At 42.4% G+C, this 19,886-nt stretch overlaps 1 protein-coding gene across 12 annotated transcripts in view; it reads right to left on the bottom strand.

Annotated features, from left to right (window-relative positions):
* Positions 1-19,886, bottom strand: part of chd9 (chromodomain helicase DNA binding protein 9) — a 268,042-nt gene that overhangs the window by 19,116 nt on the left and 229,040 nt on the right. For 7 of the 12 annotated variants that reach the window (XM_038806710.1, XM_038806722.1, XM_038806711.1 and 4 more), the window contains 11 exons: positions 19,572-19,725; positions 19,018-19,075; positions 18,759-18,795; positions 18,438-18,645; positions 15,492-15,700; positions 13,172-14,074; positions 11,563-11,723; positions 11,107-11,379; positions 8,520-8,936; positions 1,279-1,476; positions 715-852 (listed from right to left, as the gene is read on the bottom strand). In XM_038806710.1, the coding sequence (XP_038662638.1) occupies positions 715-852; positions 1,279-1,476; positions 8,520-8,936; positions 11,107-11,379; positions 11,563-11,723; positions 13,172-14,074; positions 15,492-15,700; positions 18,438-18,645; positions 18,759-18,795; positions 19,018-19,075; positions 19,572-19,725 (2,756 nt within the window). The remainder of the gene's footprint in view (positions 1-714; positions 853-1,278; positions 1,477-8,519; positions 8,937-11,106; positions 11,380-11,562; positions 11,724-13,171; positions 14,075-15,491; positions 15,701-18,437; positions 18,646-18,758; positions 18,796-19,017; positions 19,076-19,571; positions 19,726-19,886) is intronic. The other 5 variants (XM_038806712.1, XM_038806716.1, XM_038806714.1 and 2 more) reach the window with 3 other exon arrangements.

Below are 19,886 nucleotides of genomic sequence, written 5' to 3'. Positions count from 1 at the left end.
AAGGTGATGACTGTGGAACGTGTACACTGAAGGAAGTGGAAGAGGTATTATCGCAGCACAGTGATCAACTCACCTCGATGGGGAGGAGTTGCGGGTCTACCCGAAGGCCAATGAAGTATTTTGCCACGCTGTTGGCCAAGCTATTGCGGGAGGGGGACGATCCCTCCTGACATGAACTGGATCGGGGTCATCGGTCGTGGAGGCCTATACCAGAGGCGTGTAAGCCACCAAGAGTAGTAAACTCTGTGTTTCCGTAGGTACAGCGTGAAGGAGAAAGTCCTGTGCCGGGCAAAGCAGAAGCGGGTGGTGCAGTGGGCTGGAGCTGGTATACACATATACCAGGACTTTACGGTGGAGCTGGCGAGGAGGCGATGGGGATTGGATGGCATTGAATATTTGGGGGGGGGGGGGAGCTGGAGGTGGACTGTATATGTCAATGGTGACCAAAGGCGATTCCTGATTCCTTTTTCTTTTTTCCTTTTTATTTTCCACCTTGGGAGGATTTGTTTTATTTGATGCCTATATTGTCAGGTGGGTCGTTGTTTGGGGGGATGGTGGGGAGGATGGGATCGTTGTTGTTGGTAGGGGGATTGACATTGTATTCGTTATCGTTGACTGTTTGTTGGTGGGGTGTAAGTTCTGAAGAAATGTGAAAATGGAGAATAAAAATATTTTAAAAAAATGTTTTGTTATTTACTATTTTTAAAAAGTCACCTTTTTGGCATTTCTTTTATTTATAACAGGCACACGTTCTTCTCCAGTCAGACTTTTGACATCTATTTTGTTAGGATTCCTGCACCGATGTCTTTTTTGCTTTGGCCGATCACCCAAAATCTCAGGTTTAACAATTTTCTGAAAAAAATGCAAAGGTTTTAAAACTGTAAAACACTACTGTAATAACATACAAGTCAATGGATTAAAATAAACACTTGGGTCAAAATGCTGCAAAATAAATCACATTAGTCTAAAATGATCACAAACGGGCCTACATTGTAGCTAAAATATGATATGACCACTCCCCCAGTATAAAATATAGAACAGACTAATTTAATGGAAATACCTCCAAGCATAAATATCTTGCATCAGCGCATATTAAAACAGAAATTAACCAAGTAGAAATCCTTTCAGTCACACTAAATAACTGCTCAAGCGTATTCAGCAACTACTGTTTCAATATGTAATTCATCATGGTAGGCTAAATCTTCCCAATTGCATAATTTCTGGGCTGCACAGTTTGGCTCAGTTCTAGGCAGGTACTCTACAATCGCAAATGCTTACTGGAACATGCAATGATGCATCCGCCACATAGTCTGGGTGGTCTTTGAGCCACTCTTCCAAATTCTTTCTTTTTGGAGCATCATCCCCTGTGAGTCTTGTGCCATTTTTCAGGTTAATAACGGAAACATGATCTTCAGCATCAAGTTGTCCTTGAGATACACTGAAAGCTGTCTGTTTGCTGGTGAACTCAACATTAGCCTGTAAACAGAATCAGCTTTGGTAAGTCTGCAGACATTTCCAATTGTTTAAACAGCACAATTTACAAAACAATTATTACTCGAATACTTTACAGATTGAACTTCGTTGTATAGTTTGTTCATGGAGTTTCTTTGACTATCAACATTCTTTGAATATTAAATTTTAAAATTTGCCACTAAACTGGGGGCTGAAAAGACTTTCCAAAAATACAGGGTAATATTAATAACGTTGCAGAATGGGCATGTAATTAGCCATTCCAGTATAATCATTCATTTTGATAGGAAGAAAAAGGAGGGCACATACTTTTTAGAAAACAAGGCTACAAAACTCGGAAGACCAATTAAGTCACAATCCTTCCTTCCGGTGCAGGCAGCATGCAAACTATTTAAATCATTCCTGTTTGAGGGGTGGAGGACAGCTGCGAACTGTCAGAAGGCTAATGTTCATATATCCTGGTCCTGCCCAAAGTTGGAGAAATTTTGGGGGTCGTTTATTAACACTATGTCAGAGGTCCGACACGTAAATTTGGAGCCTGGTTCCCTGGAGGCCATATTCAGGGTGTCAGACCTGCTGAAGTTGCAGACGGGTGCGAGGGCAGATGTCTTGGTCTTTGCCTCATTGATCGCTCGCAGCTGGGTCCTATTGGGATGGAGGTCAGCTTCTACCCCTGGTCCTCAGTGTGGCTGGGGGAATCTAATGGAGTTCCTATATTTGGAGACGTTGAAATCTTCTCCGAGAGGGACAGATGAGGGGATCTGCAAGAGATGGGGGTTGTTTATCTTACACTTTGGGGTCTGGTTGCGTTAAGGGGTTGGGGGGGGGGGGGGGGGGGCAGGGGTTTGTGTTAGGTTGGAGTTTATTCTTTGTAAAAATGTTGAAATGTTGTGAATTTGAATTAAAATATTGACTTTTGAATCATTTCTGGGTGCAGCCAGCACTAAAAGCACAGAGCAGCTGCCCACCTGACCAGTGGAAACAAAATTGCGAGACAATTATTTAAGTTTGCCTACAGCTCTTAAATGGCAAGATGCATTCTGGCTGCAGCAGGGACTTGAACTGCTTGCGGAAAGGTGCGTAGCTAGAAAAACACTGAATTATGACAAAACAGATTTCCCAAAACTGCGCTCGAGTATTTGCCAAGGTGAAAAGAAGGGTGCGAGTCACCTAGCTGCTGCCGGCAGGAGGGCAGGGGAGAAGACCCTGCAGATAAATTTGCAGAAGGTAGTGGGAGCGGATGGTTTGCAGTTGTCAATGACCGGAGTGCTGTGCCCAAGACTGAGATACAGTCTCCCACAAACTGTACAATGACTGCACAAGGTTAATAAATGAAACTTCAAAAGTCACATCCTATCATAGAATCATAGAATTTACAGTGCAGGAGGCCATTCGGCCCATCGAGTCTGCACCAGTCCTTGGAAAGAGCACCCTTCCCAAGCCCACACCTCCACCCTATCCCCACACCTCCACTCTATCCCCGTAACCCCAACTAACTTTTTTATGGACACTAAGGGCAATTTAGCATGGCTAATTCACCTAACCTGCACATCTTTGGGCCGTGGGAGGAAACCGGAGCACCCGGATGAAACCCCTGCAGACACGGGGAGAACGTGCAGACTCCGCAGGCAGAGACCCAGGCCGGGAATCGAACCCGGGACCCTGGAGCTGTGAAGCAACTGTGCTAACCACTGTGCCACCATGCAGCCAACCATCAATGGCGCCACTAGCCTCACATACTGCCCAGTATCCTCGATCATTCATGACTCAAACCTAATATTGTCATGCCTCACTTTCATCACAGCCTGCTCACATTGCCAGCTATTCACCCATGACACTCATCACTCAAACACACTGCATCACACTCACTGACACAATTCCTCGCCCTTGCAGGACAGGATGGCACACAATCAGAGGTAATAGGAGTTATCTGGTTATACCCATGGAGACGACAGCGAGTGCCATCATTAGAGCGGCCATGATCAACGGTGGGACTAAAACCTCTGAAGGTGAGGCATACTCATAGTTCCATCCAACAATCTCTTCTGATTTGCAAGCTGGTGGCATGTACCTCGTTTTCACTGCAACCCTCCCGGTGTGATTCTCTTTTCAGATAACCAAGAATTAGAATAGAACAGTACAGCACAGAACAGGCTCTTCGGCCCTCGATGTTGTGCCGAGCAATGATCACCCTACTCAAACCCACGTATCCACCCTATACCCATAACCCAACAACCCCCCCTTAACCTTACTTTTTAGGACACTACGGGCAATTTAGCATGGCCAATCCACCTAACCCGCACATCTTTGGACTGTGGGAGGAAACCGGAGCACCCGGAGGAAACCCACGCACACACGGGGAGGACGTGCAGACTCCGCACAGACAGTGACCCAGCCGGGAATCGAACCTGGGACCCTGGAGCTGTGAAGCATTTATGCTAACCACCATGCTACCGTGCTGCCCCCAATTGAAAACTGGATGGAAGAGGTGGTGTTGGATGAGCAGCAAGCTCGTCTTGGTTTCGTTGACCCACCTTTGCGCGCAATTTAGGTGACAGCATCAAAGCAGGATATGCACACAGTGAGCAATGTTCCCACTAAGATATGCAACCATGCGCCTGCAAGCTACCACAAAAGCCTTGCTCTGTTTTTAATGTGAATGTGCAATTGTGCAAAACAAATTTAAAGGGAACTGCAGGGCAACTACATTTTAAAGTGAACATAGGGGCACATCACCAGGAACACATGGCCTGCAGCCAGAGCACAGAACACGTGTAATGCAAGTGTCAGCTCAATGGACAGCAAGGTTGTGCACGAGCTGCAGAGTACTCAGGTGTGAATTTCGAGGAGGTTGCCTTCAGACAAAGGCTGATATGGAGGAGTCCAGCATCAACTTAGCACAGGGTGCGCAGAGCTTGGAACCCATCCTTTCCCATGTGCTGAACAACTCCATTAGCATTTTTGCAGCCAATCATAAAGAAAAATCGCCCTAGTCCCAGGTGACCAAAGGCTGCTTTCCCCTTTTGAGAGGGAGAGCTGACTGGGTGATGATTTAAACCCAGGATCCCCATACCTTCGGCTGAGGGAGGCACGGTTGAGAAGGCGGGGCTTTCATGAATAACCTCAGCAGGTATGGGAATGGTATGGCCTCACTCTGCATCACAAACCAGCTGTCCAGCCAACTGAACAAAACCAGCCACAATCATGATACATGATGAACAACATCTTTGTTCCATTGCAACACAAGCAAATGTTGTCCAAGTTTAGAGTGCACCATTCTTGCTCACACTGCAGCCATCATAGCCACGGATAATCATACTCACAATCTTTATTAATGTCACTAGTAGGCCTACATTAAGACTGCAATGAAGTTACTGTGAAAATTCCCTCGTCGCCACACTCCGGCGCCTGTTCGACTACTCGGAGGCAGAATTCTGAATGTCCAATTCACCTAACAAGCACATCGTTTGGGACTTGTGGGAGGAAACCGGAGCACCCAGAGGAGACTTATGCAGACACGGGGAGAATGTGCAGACACCGGTGACCCAAGCTGGGAATGGAACCTGGGTCTCTGCCGCTGTGACGCAACAGTGCTAACCACTGCGCTGCCGTGGATACAAGTGTGCAAAGGATTTGCAGCGTGCCACAGCAGTCCAGCAATCTGCACTCTAACAGAGCTAGGGATGCTAAAGCACTGCCCCTTGGGAATGACAACAGCTCTGTAAACCACGTATCTGCTGCCCTCTCAGAATAACAGCATTTGTTTTCTCATCCCTGCCACTCAGCCTGTGCCCTTGCTGTCGGCTGACAGCTTTCCAGCCCAATTCTGTGTCGCGAATACTTTGTAACACTTGGAAATAGGAAGCTCTTCCAGGATTTATTTATTCATTGCCATGAATGTTGCATTTTTTACTGTCTTTCAAGCAAAACAAATGTTTGATGGCTTATATGAAAACTTTTAGACCAGTTCCCATTCAAAAAGTGCTGCACGTCACATTTAATGAGCTGAAGACACAACCACCTCAGGGGACATAAAAGATTGAGCCACATCAACTGGCAGAAACAGGGTTCCCTCACAGAGATTGTAGTCCTAGTCTTTTGTTCAGTGTCATTTTGATGAATGTTATCAAAATTTGTTCTCTTTGCTGACCATTTCGAATTACAAAGTGGTTAATTTTCCAACTAAAGGCAAGCAGCAGTTACAACAAATGGAAAGGATACAACTGGCGAGACTGAATGACCAAAGTTTCCAGCCACCGCCACATGCTGACAGAACGAATTGTCTCCAGTTATAAACTTTCGACTCCAGGCTTATTTATTGCACCATCACAAGCTGTAACAAACGCTGCTAAGCTAAAAGTGTTTTTCCGCCTTTCCAGAAGATGCAGGCCGAGCAAATCACAGATTTGTTGCAACACAGAAGGAGGCCATTCGGCCCATCGTGGGTGCACCAACTTTCCAAACCAAATGAGCATTGTGACTTTCTCCTTCCTTTTCCCCATGCAACTGCATGCGTTTCTAATCAAATAATCCTCTAATGCCCTCTTGAATACCTCCATTGACCCTGCCTCCACCAAACTCCCAGGCAAAGTATTCCAGACCCAAATCACTTGTCCGGTTTTCCTACATCGCATTTTCTGCTTTCACAAATCACTTCAAATCTGTGTCCTGTAGTTCGTGATCCTTTTACAAGCGGGGGCAGTTTTCCCAGATCTACTTATCTAGCCCCTTCATGATTTTGAACACTTCCATCAAATCTCCTCTCAGCCTTCTTCTCTCCAAGGAGAACAGTCCCAACCTCTCCAATCCTCATAACTGAAGTTTCTCATTGCTAGAATCATTCTTGTAAACCCCTTTTGTCCTGTTGCATTTCATGCAGCCAGAGGTAATAAGCCACCACATCAATGTTTTGCTTGAGGAATTAAAATCTCCTCACAGAGTGCCACTCTGCCTTCCCAACCCGCTAAATGTCATACTGGTGCTTGAATTCCCAACGAGCTTTACATAAGCTTCAAAACATATCTCGACTTCAGCCCAAGATGGTCCCAGCCACAACCCAACTCACTGTGATGACTTCTTGAGCCCTGATTTCCACTGCTCTACACACTGCAGCGTCCCAAGCAGTTCCTGAATCTAGAATGTTTAGGAAAGTTATGACCAAACACATCAACAATTTTCTATTTTCTTTATCTTAAAATAGCCTGGGGTCGAGACCATTGGGTTTTAAATATGCTTCAGCCTTATTTTCTCCATTGAATTTTAAATTCCTCCCCTTGACTTATTTTCAGGAACCCTTGAACTACTGTGAAAAATGCTTCAAAGAACTCATTTTTAATCAGCTTGCCATTTCCTTATGATCTATATCCACATACATAAAACATATAACAGCTGCATGATTATTAACACAAATCCTTGGGAACCTCATTAAAAAAGCTTCCAGGAAAAGACACTCAGATTGAGTGGGCTTTGAATAGTCACCAGAATTTCTGTGAACCAGAAAAGGAAGCTTAATCAAGGCAACAATTCAAAACATCCTGGAAAAATTTCCACACATCAAGTAAATATAAAAAGCTTTTTCTCTAGCACGGTAGCATGGTGGTTAGCATAAATGCTTCACAGCTCCAGGGTCCCAGGTTCGATTCCCGGCTGGGTCACTGTCTGTGCGGAGTCTGCACGTCCTCCCCGTGTGTGCGTGGGTTTCCTCCGGGTGCTCCGGTTTCCTCCCACAGTCCAAAGATGTGCGGGTTAGGTGGATTGGCCACGCTAAATTGCCCGTAGTGTCCTTAAAAAGTAAGGTTAAGGGGGGGGTTGTTGGGTTACGAGTATAGGGTGGATACGTGGGTTTGAGTAGGGTGATCATTGCTCGGCACAACATCGAGGGCCGAAGGGCCTGTTCTGTGCTGTACTATGTTCTGTTCTGTTCTATGTTCATTTAGTTTGGGTCACGGATAACCACCATTTGACCACTGCTTCCTCATTTTTCCCACTACTAATTCTGACTCTCTTGTTCTGGGAGCACAATTACAGAATTTCATAAATGAGTCCATTATCCTGGTCCTGGGATATAAAAGTAACGTTGGACTTAGCATTAAATCTGGAAACCTGTTTTTGCCCGCCATTTTGAAAGTGCAATCCCATCCTGGGTACAACTCCACTGATGTCTGCATACTTTCAGCAGAGGTCACTGCATGGCAATTAAAACTGGGAATCCTTGAACGCAGGACATTCTACTGACCCAAAACACTACACTCGAGAGTTAGTTTTTTACCTGAGTAAATTCCTCAGGTTTACTAACAACAGGTGTGGTGCTGACTGTCATCCCAGTTGGTATCAACTCATCCAACATAGACTAGTAGCACCGGACTAGCAAGGAAACACTTCAGTGGTTTTGATGTGGTGCACTGAATGCAGTGGCTTTGGACAACAGAATATCCTATGTGAAGAGCAAAGATAACAAAAGGGGATCCATCATAGAATGCCTACAGTGCAGGAGGCCATTCAGCCCATCGATTCTGCACCAACCCTCCGAAGGAGCACGCCACCCAGGTCCAATTCCCCACCCTATCCCTGAAATCTCGTGCATTGATCATGGCCAACCGACCTAACCAGCACATCCCTGGACACCAAGGGGAAATTTAGATTGTCCAATCCACCTAACCTGCACGTCTTTGGATCTGGGAGGAAACCGGAGCACCTGGAGGAAAATCACGCAGACACGGGGAGAATGTGCAAACACCACAGACCGTCACCCAAGGCCGGAATTGAACCCAGGTCCCTGGCACTAATCACTGTGCCACCCTGTTCAACAAAGTATGACTCATGTCAGAATGAGAGCAATGATCAATTACAGCAATCATATAGAAGCTTAGTGCCAAGAAATTTGCTGAAGGACATCGGAACTAACAAGGCAACATAAGTAAATGAGGTGAAGCAACAAAAACTAGGTTTTACACTTCTTCATTCATCCCACAGTGAATCTGCGTTCCAGACTTTATTCCTACAAACAAGTCAATGATAACAATACTGCAAAAATACACACAAAAACTTACCGGTTGTTTTGATTTGCTCCTGTTCATAAAGAGGATGTCTATTCCTTCCACGTTCTTTTTCCTTCCTCTTTTCTTTTTAACAATTGGTTGGTTATCTAGTAGGATCCCATTTGTACAGTGTCTTGGTATCTGCTGTGAAGTGCCTGCTAATGCTGATTTAGGATCAGAGATCACTGTGGAGGTGTTGCCGGGTAAATTGGTGTTGAATAACACTGAGGATGACAAAGTGTTGGAGCTCCCAGCACCCAGTAAAGATTTGGAAAGGTCTACAGCTAACTCCTGGCTGCTGTCAGAAACAGAATATAAATCATGCAGCCGGGCCATGTATTGCTGCTGATCAGACGTTCCTTCTTCAGCCTCAAGTGCTCTCTTCTGACTGAGCCTTTGCTTCTGAAAAGTTAACTTCAATCCACCTTCCTATTAAACAAATGCTATTATTAAAAATAAACATCGAAAGGTGTCAAATCTACCTTTCCCATTGAAGCCTTATGAGTTGAAATTTGATGTTTGGAGAACAAATATCAACCGTATCTTAGTTCAAATATAAGCACAATGACTCAAATATAAATTTTCAAAATATATACCCGTTAAACATTTAGGTACAAATGCATTTTTAAAATATTAAAGGAGAATTATACTCTGGAGCATTATTAGAATGGCCAGCTGTAACTCGTAACTGATATAGGCGAAGTTTATAGCAATTAGTCCATTATTGAGATTTGCAACATTAGTTTTTGTTTTATAATGTTGGCCTTTGTGACAAACTGGTGACCATTCTTCATGCCTGGGTTTAGATAGTTATCCCAAAAATAAGTGACAGTGAGATGGATTAATATATCAAGAATTATAATTGAACTACTGTACACTTGAGGGGTCGATTTGTTTTCTAATAAATACCCACATATTGAGACAATTAAAACCTTAACGTGCCCTTTTCAGAATAAAAAAAAATAATTCTCTTTTAGATTCCACATGTCACACACCAGCTGAATGTGGGCAGAAAGGATTCTGTCAATGGGGCTCTGCAAGTGACCCAAAATCGGTGTGAGGCTTGCTCAGACTGACTCTGGCTCCAATCACGTGAGGAAGTATTTTCCGTCTTTGACTGCTTGACTGATGTAGAGGACTCGCCTTGTAGATAATAACCTATGGCGTGTGGTTTCCTTATGTGCACAACTACCCCATGCCGCAGCATCTTAAATAGACAAGTTCGATGAAAAGGGTTGTCAGTCTTCTAAGAATTAAAGATTAATCTTCTTAATTCTAATGTGAGCAATCCAGAAGAAAAAAAATGGTAAGGGATTAAAAAATTGCAGATGGGAACGAAAGCCAATTGACTCAGTTAAGAATCATCCGTTCAGGTAACAAAGAGCCTTCTCGCTCTGCAATTGATATGAGAAGGTAGCATGCTGCAGGCATGATGGAGATAGTGCATAACCGGCAGAGGCAGTAGGGAATTCAGAGGGAGGAGATCATTTAATGAAGTCTTCTTTGTCAAATCCAGGTTTGGTAATTCATGGTGGAAGGCTGAAAACGAATTCACTCTAAAGTATTTAGTTCATGACCTGATGCTAACAGGTAATTGCAAAGTTTAAGAATCTGATGAATCAAAGCTTACATTTTCCTCAAACTTGATAAACAAAGTTTAAGAAGTTTGTATTTATTTACAATGCCATATGATTAAGTTACGCCCATTGTCAAAGTGGCCACAAAGACTGAAAAATATATTCTATGTTTTAAAAAAAATCCTAGACTGATGAAATCTTAAAAAAAAAATATTTGTTATGGAGGGAAAAAAATTATTGCTCAAAAATAATAACTCAAGTCAAATTTCATGATTTCCATCATTCCCAGGGCAGTTTTGTGAAAATCCAAGAAAGTTTTAAAATTAAAAAACCTCAAAAATCTTCTCACGTTCACTTATTTATTCTGCAGGCGTTGTAGTGTTAAAATAATTATCAGTGCGACTGCACACGACAAATGTCAATAAATATCGGAGTACCTGCTGTTACTTGAAGCTGCCAGCTCAGCACATACTTTGTGTCAGATATCCCAATCTTTCCTGACAATTGTGACACAGGCCAAAAAGCTGATCATGCCAATTTATTTTAAGAAATAGAAAACAAATAGAAAACAAAAGCAGACAATTCAACTTAAAAAGCAGAGAATTTAAAAGAAAAAAAAGCTCTTTCTGCATTGACCACAATACATGCTGTGCCATCACCCTTCAATCACAACCAGATACTTTGTTCTGTATGAAGTAAGAATCCATAGGTTTAAAGGACGACAAAAAGCGAGAAACCACAAAATGCAAAGCTGTTGCTAGGAAAGCCTTCAGAATTGCAAAGGGGTAAAGCAGAAATAAAGATTTCAAAATGCTGCGCATTACAAATACAGCTCACATCTAAATAAATATACTTTAAAATTAACAATGGTTATAAAGCACAAAGGAGTAATGTATATAAAGTGTGCGAAGGAAGTAGTTCAGAGTGAAAACGCTGCTGGCAGCCAGATGCGCAGTAGCATGCTGCACACTGCAAAGATCTGCAATTAGAATCAGATCTAACAGTAATAAAAATGAACATACGTCATTGATTTTCACTGTAAACTCCTTTTCTCGCACATGCTTCTTCACCTTTGTGAACTGCGACAAAAGAGAATTATCTTCTTTAACACCCTGGTTTCCCAACGTTGTTATAGCCGAATCACTAAAGTTCCCCATGGCAGAAGGGCTATCGAGCAGTTTTGTTGTGTAAGATGAGGTCACAGCGTTGTAATCGTAACTTCTCCTTGATGGAATCCAGTTTCCTTTCAACACTGCATGGCATATGCTATCAATTCGGTTGATCATTACGCGATCCTATGCAATAAAAAACAAACGTCGTTAGAAATTTCTTGTAAACTCACCTCAATACTCTGAAATAATTACTTCCTGTAAAATGTTCAATCCATCAAATCAGAAACTAAAATCTATGGAATTCATAGCATTGCGCTCTGCCTTAAGATGATCGTCCAAAATGAAGCCACCAATTTCAGTTCGTACCTTTGGCCAGCAGGAGGCAGCAAACCTATGTCTTTCTTGGAGGAAGTGACTATCAGGCTTTCCACCATCTGGTAGAAAGCTGTCCTGTGTCTCATCATGTGTGATACTGAGAGATGCTGTACTGTCTTCATCATAGGTCTTCAAGTGCTGTGGTGCTGTGCCTTTTAAGAAGTGCAATTGATTTTGCATTAAATTAGTATTTCAATACAGCCCTAATGGTTAAAATTCACAGTTATTAATTCATGTTTACAGAGAGCAAATCAACTCGGCAAACAATAAAGAGGATGTGCGACTCAACTGTGGCTGATAATATTTATATTGAAATTAACGTGGTCTTCATCCCTACCAAGGGAAAGAGGTCTGAGATCTGCTCAACTACAATTCGGCAGAGATAGATAGGGTGTCAATCCTGTTTCTCTCAGCTCTTAAGAAGCTAAATGTTGCTGCTGCAGCTCATTACACTGTCTGCACCATATTGAATTTTGCTGCTCTGTGCTACAAATCCCCAGAGGAACTGTTCTGTACGTGCTGGCGTAATGTGCCAGATGTGGTACAAAATCTGGTTTGCCAGCTCAGCAAAGGGTATGCATGCTTTTTTGTGTGAGAGATGGTGGTCTAGTGGATGGCAGTTGTGAAATGTCCTATTCTGACACACAATTGTTTATCAAGACTGGGGGGAGAGGGTGCCTGCAGCAAAATGTTCCGGCGCCTGTTCAGGGAGGCTGGTACGGAAATTGAACCGTGCCTTGGTCTGCTTTCAAAGCCAGCGATTTAGCCCTGTGCTAAACCAGCCCCATCACCATTGGTACCTTAGATCACCAATAAGTGACAATTGAAACACAATAATTATTGTTTTTTAGAATATTGTATTGCTATTTTAAAAAACATATAATAATGTTTTTTGTCAAAATAAAAACAACTCCTGGCTACAGCAAGAGACAAACAGATGAGTAATTTATTGCAAGCATTAGACGTACAGTCAATGCTTGTATGCACCTTTCAGGAAAGATCTCAGGCATTGACTATATTTTTGCTTGAAATAATGATTGTAAAAAGAGACTGTACCATGTACATATTCCTATTGCTCATATTACCCACATATCTGAAATGCTATTGGAATTTTAGCTAGTAGAATCATGGCACACATTATTTTGGGGAAATGCTAGTTAAAATTACTTCAGCTCAAACCTTAACCACATCTAAACATAATTTCTGGAAGACTATTGAAATCACTATCCTGATAGCAGATATAGTCAGCATTTGCTGCATTTTCAAAGACACTTAATAATAATAATCTTATTTAGGGTCACAAGTAGGCTTACGTTAACACTGCAATGACGTTACTGTGAAAATCCCCTAGTCACACTCAGGCACCTGTTCAGGTACACTGAGGGAGAATTCAAAATGCCCAGATCACCTAACGGGACTGGTGAGAGGAAACGGGAGCACGCGAAGGAAACCCACGCAGACACGGGTGAACGTGCAGACTCCGCACAGTGACCCAAGCCGGGAATCGAACCTGGGTCCCTGGCGACGTGAAGCCACAGTTCATTTATGCCAACCCAGCAAATGTTTGGCTGAGGAGGGAGTTTCAATAAGAGGCACTTACAACCTGCAGTGGTCTGTTTATCATCGGTGTCACTATCATCAGAAGAGGACGAGGAGGACGAGGAGGAGGACGACGACGACGAGGATGTGCAGGAGGAAGAGGAAGACGACGATGAGGACGAGGAGGATGATGAAGATTGTGAGGAGGATGAGGACGACGACGAGGACGAAGGTGAAGATGACGAAGAATTGTCTGAATCAGAGTCTGAATCGGAGCTCGAATCAGAATGTTCTCGGTTTGCTTTTCGTTTGTTGAGTACAGAATTTGGTGTAAGGGGTTGGGTTCTTGCTGCAACCATACATCCGTCTGGATCTGGGTCCAATTTAATGCCAGCCGTCTTGTCTAATCGGTTCTGTAATTGAAAACCACCCAAAGCACTCCAGTGTTCTGATTTCACTTTACTCTTAACCTCAATGTGTGTTGTATCTTCGTCATCGGATGAACGTGGTTCCTTCTTTACAACTGCTGTCCTTTCACACTTTACAGTTTCAGTCTCGGGCTGATTTTTCTTATCCTGCAGTTTAGATGGTAAATGAAGAGGTGAGGAGGAAGACGGGTACTGATGGTGCAAGAGTGGCGTGGAACTCCTAGACTGCGTAACTTTGTTCTGGCTGCAGTTTCTTTGAGCCATCATGAAGGAAAGTTCTGAATCACAAAAAATGTGATAATCAGTCTTGCTGACACCATGCTTGGCTGCTCCAGTGAGCAATTCCTTGTCATGTTTTCCACTCTCCCACCACTCCGGCAGGTCTGGGCCTGGTTGGCACAACTTCAACCGCTCGTCTAGTTGCGGATGACGAAGAACTTGTTCTCGCACTTTCCGGAGCAGCTCAATCCGATAGAGTGTCCTGGAAGCACGTTCCTCTGTAATAGGTTGTATAAAAATGGGTGGGTCGAGAAGCTCTGGAGTGAAAAAATAGATTTTCTGCAAGTTAATCTTGAGCTCGAATAGTTAATGCCACCAAACATTAACAACTACAGGAAATGCAACAATTTGACTTTATACTAGAAATATTGCATTGTGTGCTTTTCCTAAATTTCATTCTAGTTCCTACATAATTCTGATGCATTCGATCACAATGCTTGAGGCATATCGAGAAGACCCAGGAGAACTTTGTGGTTACGCTGTCTAATTGGGGATTGGAATAGGAGTTCATATATACAAGAGCATTGAGAGATATCCTGTGGACTGAGTACACTAATAATATTGAACAGACTCATAATCAGTTACATTAAACTCTGTTTGACACCTTAAAATTCTGCATATTTATCAAATTTGTGAGCCACATCTCACTAAACCATGTCATTAACAATGACACAGACAGAGAGCATAGGAAATGCACTTCAATTAATAATTTGTGTCAAGTCCATATATTTAGTTAACAAAACTACTTTTAAATACTTGTCTTTTTTCCTTCATAATAATCTTTATTGTCACAAGTAGGCTTACATTAACACTGCAATGAAGTTACTGTGAAAAGCCCCTAGTTGCCGCATTCTGGCACCTGTTCAGGTGCACAGAGGGAGAATTCAGAATGTTCAAATTATCTAACAGCACGTCTTTCGGGACTAGTGGGAGGAAACTGGAGCACCCGGAGGAAACCCACGCAGACACGGGGAGAATGCAGACTCCACACAGACAGTGATCCAAGCAGGAATCGACCCTGGGACCCTGGTGCTGTGAAGCAACAGTGCAAACCTCTGTGCTACCTTGCCGCCCACTTTATGCTACCTATATTTATGAATTAAAAATAAAGAAAGCTCCTTTTAAATTAATTGATAAAGCATAGTTTTGCATTGCGCCTTAGGCTGAAGGCGGCATGCTGTGCAATAACCTGTTACCTCTCTGCAGGCCCAGAGGTTCTCTTTTATTGTTGCTACTCTGTATTTCTTGAATTCCTAATGCAACAACACAAATATTTTGAGACTCACCAAATCATGAGTCACCATGTTCCTTAATCGGAGGATCATCTGCAAGATCAGTAGCTGTTTCCTCAAAACACTCCTAGGTAAAGTTAGCTCTGAATGGTGACGATTTCAGAAAGAGGAAGAACTCACATCACTGGCACTGTTGCTTGTGGAAATCTAGCATAATCTAAGCCTAATCCTGACCAACATTTATGCAGGTTTTCATTCCCATAAAAACTACCCTCACCCAAGGTTAACAGCATTTGTTCATCAAGCTCCCATCAAACAAAACATAATCAGGACAAATGCGTGATTACTAGTCATTAAGATTGCTCAAAAGAATATGCTGTGGTCATATGATAAAGAAGCTCAAAAATGAGATTCACTAACTTTTATTAATATAGATATGTACCTTCTTTCTCTTTGGGTGGTAGGCGGCAAACTCTTCGACACATGGCAAGGAAAGCATAAAGGTACTTCTGCAGACTCTCATCCGTCTTCTTATTCAGCCTGGCGATAGCTCGGAATTTGGTCCAGTCAAATTTTTGCTTGTCTGGATCATAAACGACACCAAAAGTAGATACAACTCTGTAAAAATCAGCCTCTTCTCGCCTGGTCCACCTAATGGAAAAGTGATGAATTAGCTGCTCTGATATGATGTGGCCTCAGCACCTACTTCAATTAAGTTACTTTTCATCAATCGAGCAATTGCCTCTATGATAGCAATTTTTGTACCAACTAACAATGTAACATTTGTAAGTCCTTTCGTTTACTAAAGGGATAGATAACTCAACTCATATAAACTGCCAAATCTTAAAAGTTAATTGACAATGCAAATGTATTCCATTTTTTGGTGGATGCCTTGCATGAACGAAGACCACAGGTGTTGGCAGTCGAGGGAAGTGAATAGCTCTACCTTTAAGGATGCCAAGTGCCCTGGGTTATCGAGGCAACACTATAACCAGCAGAGGTGGATGGTGAAATGATTTAAGGGGTTAAGGGTTTCTGTTATCTTATTGCCAATTCCCACAAAGTGCTTAGCTGAGAAATTAATTATTTTGTTTGAACACCAGTGAATTGTGCAGACCACCTTGTGAACAATTTCTCCCAGTCTGTTTATGTTGCAATTCACCACCTTGATGGCTTTCCACGTGCACATTGAAATTCCCTCAACATTAACGTGGGTAAACTCATTCTACTGCTGCTCTGACATTAAAGTACAGAACTGGTAGGTGGACTGGATTGGTTCGGTTGGACATGGTACAGGCATACGCTTGATGGTGGATCCTTTGAGATAGGCAGTAACTATATCAAAGTGAACCATGGTCCACCTTAATTATAGTGATAGATTGCTCGTGCTCGTTATTCGATTATCTCCAAGCTGTAATTAACTTCATCACCTTCTGTGGATCCTCTCGTGACTGAATGACCCAATGTCGGATTGGAATGGACATCCACAGAACAAGCAGTTCATGTTGCTGTTAGCACTTGGGGCAACAGTTTCAAGTGTGCCACCTCTGGCTTTCTTCTAGGAACACTTAACGTTGCGAGCGCAGATGGGCCTCGAAACATGCTAAGCTAAATTTCAGTGCTCACCAACACATGGAGAGGTCAGCTGCAATGCTTTCCCCCAAGAGAGGTGGCCTACAATGCACAAGTTTGGGGAAGCTCTTTGTTTTTTTTTAAAAAAAGGAAAAGGTGTATTGCCCCTATATCATTTGTACTGACCACCTCGATGTCGATTCCCTCATGATAGCTCCCCAGAGATGATCTGCCTGGGGATTCTGTAGCTATCCACATGGAAACAGTCTGCATATCGAAATTGATTGTGCGGGAGGGTGATCTCTATGCTGAATCCAGCAGGGTGAAGGACCATGTTGCTTGTGATTTTGGTCTGCAATCGAATTCTCATGATGGACCTCAAGTGTCTTTTGTGGAACTGTTCCAGATTCTGCACCTTACAGCAGGGTAGTTTAGAAAATTGGCTTGGTAGAGTTTGACTTTAGTCTTCGGCTTAATGCCATGCTGCTTCCAACCATGATCATGTAGTCAATCATAAGCAGAATTGCTATCTCGATATGGCATTGATAGCCTCATCATTTTTGACAACCCTACTTACCAACGTATGAGACTTTTCCCACAACCGTGATATCGGTGCCATCAATGTTTTTGTCTGGTGCTTCACAGTACGTGCCTGGTGCTGGCTGATCTATAACTTTGGTCTTGAGACACACAGAATTGGAGAGCAACATTTTTGCAAAAACTCGAATATTTGCCACGGTCTGGATGTCTTCCTTGTTGTGGGCAGCTGGGGTGAAGCCTCTGCACACAGAAGCTCTGATAACAGCCGCTCTGACACTGTTGGAAGCGCACAGTCTGCAGAAATTGAAGAGCTTCCCTGAAAGGAACCTAATGCCGTTCCAGCAAGCAGTTCTCTGGTAGCTCCTTTAAACATTGCCACAAAAGGATTGAAGTGTGGGGGAGCCATGACGCATCCTTACTTTATGCCACTGGCTACCACAAAGGCATCAGATATCTCACCACAGCACCGACATGTCCAACCAGCCCATCATGCAATCGGCATAGGACGTTGACACCCTTGTTCGGACATCCTAACTTGGAGAGCAAGTGCCGCTTTAATTATCGGCTACAATAAGGGTCCAAACCCTACAGAGTGGGCTTGGCGATGGGCCATATGACCATGGTTCAACTGAGGAAAAATACACATTGCTCAATAGCTTTCATATGCATTGCTGAGGTTCATGTCCTGGGGCTCAGAGTTAGTGTTAACAGGTCAAATTCTAAGGAAAACAAACTGATTGATGTATCTTCAAGAAACAAACTGATACCAGTGTAGAGAGAGCACCATATTCCTACAGTATGAAAAGAGTATAATTGTAAATATGGCACAAAGATGCACACATTTTGTAGGTTTCAACTAAAATTTGGTAGTGAAATAGTAAATAAGCATGCAAAATTTCTCAAGTTGTATACAGTAGAAAGATCTTTATGCAACACTGTCCTTTGTCATTGAAGACTCCAGTTCTCCAGAACTTGAATCCTTAACAATGTTGCATGTAATGGAGTAAATGACCTGGCAGGATAAGTATTATAAGCATGAAAGAAAGTAGATTTATAAAGTCATAGGGACTCTATGGCACAGAAGGAAACCATTCAGCTCATCAAGTCCATGCTGGCTTTTTGGAGAGCAGTCCAATCAGTCCCTGCTCCATCCCTGTAAGCCCTGCAACCTTATTTTCTCTCAAGTTTGTAGATTGAAATGAGGCTGCCATTTAAACAGTAAATCATATTGGAGAAAACTCCACGGACTTGATACTACGATTGTTCCTACATGTACCTTTGCTGCTTCTCGATTTTCGCAGCCTCCTTTGCTTTTACAGTGTCAGCACACAGCCGTCGTCTTCTATCTCCTTTTGTTTGCGCTTCCTGTTTAACCTGCTCTTTCTTATTACTGCGCTGATAAGCAGTTACAAGTCGACGCAGGCGTGTTGTTAAAGCAGATGCCGTCGGCCAATAGAGCAGATCGCCTTCCCCCAAAGGACCGTCTAAGATGAAAAGGAAATTAGCCTCTTAGATGATTACCTATTACTTGAAGATAAAAGGTCTAATCTTTAAATATATTTACAACTAATAAAACATGCCAACTTTTCATTCTCACCTGTAATTATTAGATCCCCAGGAGAAGATGCAGCATCCTAAAATTTATAAAAAGGTTCAGATGAATTGTTTTGAGCTAGTTTTACTCAATTTTAATAAATAGAATTAGATTTGTACATAGATAAGAATTATTCATCTGTGCCAAGCTAATTTTCACTATTAAGTAATATTACTATTACAAAGAATATCAGTTTTGCTCAGGAACAAAGTAGTAGCTTGTATAACATATATATCAGAATTTATTTTAAAAATTTGCACACCTCCATTTCATCCTTGAATAATGGTTGAGTTGGTTTATACTCTGGATCTTCACCATCCCTGTTAAAAAAAACCATAGATTAATTAGAATATAATGGGCAATTAATAATACTTTTTCCAGTTTATAGACAGTCGTGATTTATACAGTACAGAAAAGGTAAAGAGAAAAAGCTTTAACTGGTCAAAAGTACTAATTTTTCTGACACATAGAACCCAACCCCACAACCATTTTCTCATTCGCTGGCAGGTCACTCGGTATCGGTCATCATCATCTACACAGAAGGACAATGCGTGTGGGAGTGGTGTCATTCTCCAGCACTGTTAATTTTACTCCATGATCAACCAACGATGGATATGATTCAAGAGGGCTAAGCAGGTGCTACCATTTCCTGACAGACATGGAATACCTTGCTTCCTAATGGTAGCCCCTCAAGCGATGTATCCAAAAACTAAATATACTCACCCAACTGAGGCAAATAAATTTTAAAACAAAGTATCCATGATATTATGGAAAGAAAGATAAGTAAATGTTTTAAAATAATTTTAACCACTTCACCATGTTGATTGAGAGTAACCGTACCCCTCTGCACCATCTGCAAAGGTATCATTTCCCCTCTGCTCTGCTGCAATCGCTTTCTCATCAGGTTTACCAACTCGTTCTAAGAAACAGAGGGCAGGGTCATTTCTCATTGTATTATACTTTTCATAACCTGCAAATAGTAATAAAACAAAGATCTGTTAGGGGAGAATAACATGGGACCAGACATTACATTAACGTTAGTATATTTATTTTAGTTAATTCTGTCTTAAAAATACATACATTTCACAAAAATTACAACACGCAAATAGCTTTTTTTCCCCCTGTACTTTA

This window comes from Scyliorhinus canicula, chromosome 9 (genome assembly GCF_902713615.1).
Source record: "Scyliorhinus canicula chromosome 9, sScyCan1.1, whole genome shotgun sequence".
In the NCBI taxonomy this organism is placed as follows: Eukaryota; Metazoa; Chordata; class Chondrichthyes; order Carcharhiniformes; family Scyliorhinidae; genus Scyliorhinus; species Scyliorhinus canicula.
The sequence above is the reverse complement of the archived record's forward strand: the minus strand, read 5'-3'. Positions and strand labels throughout refer to the sequence as shown.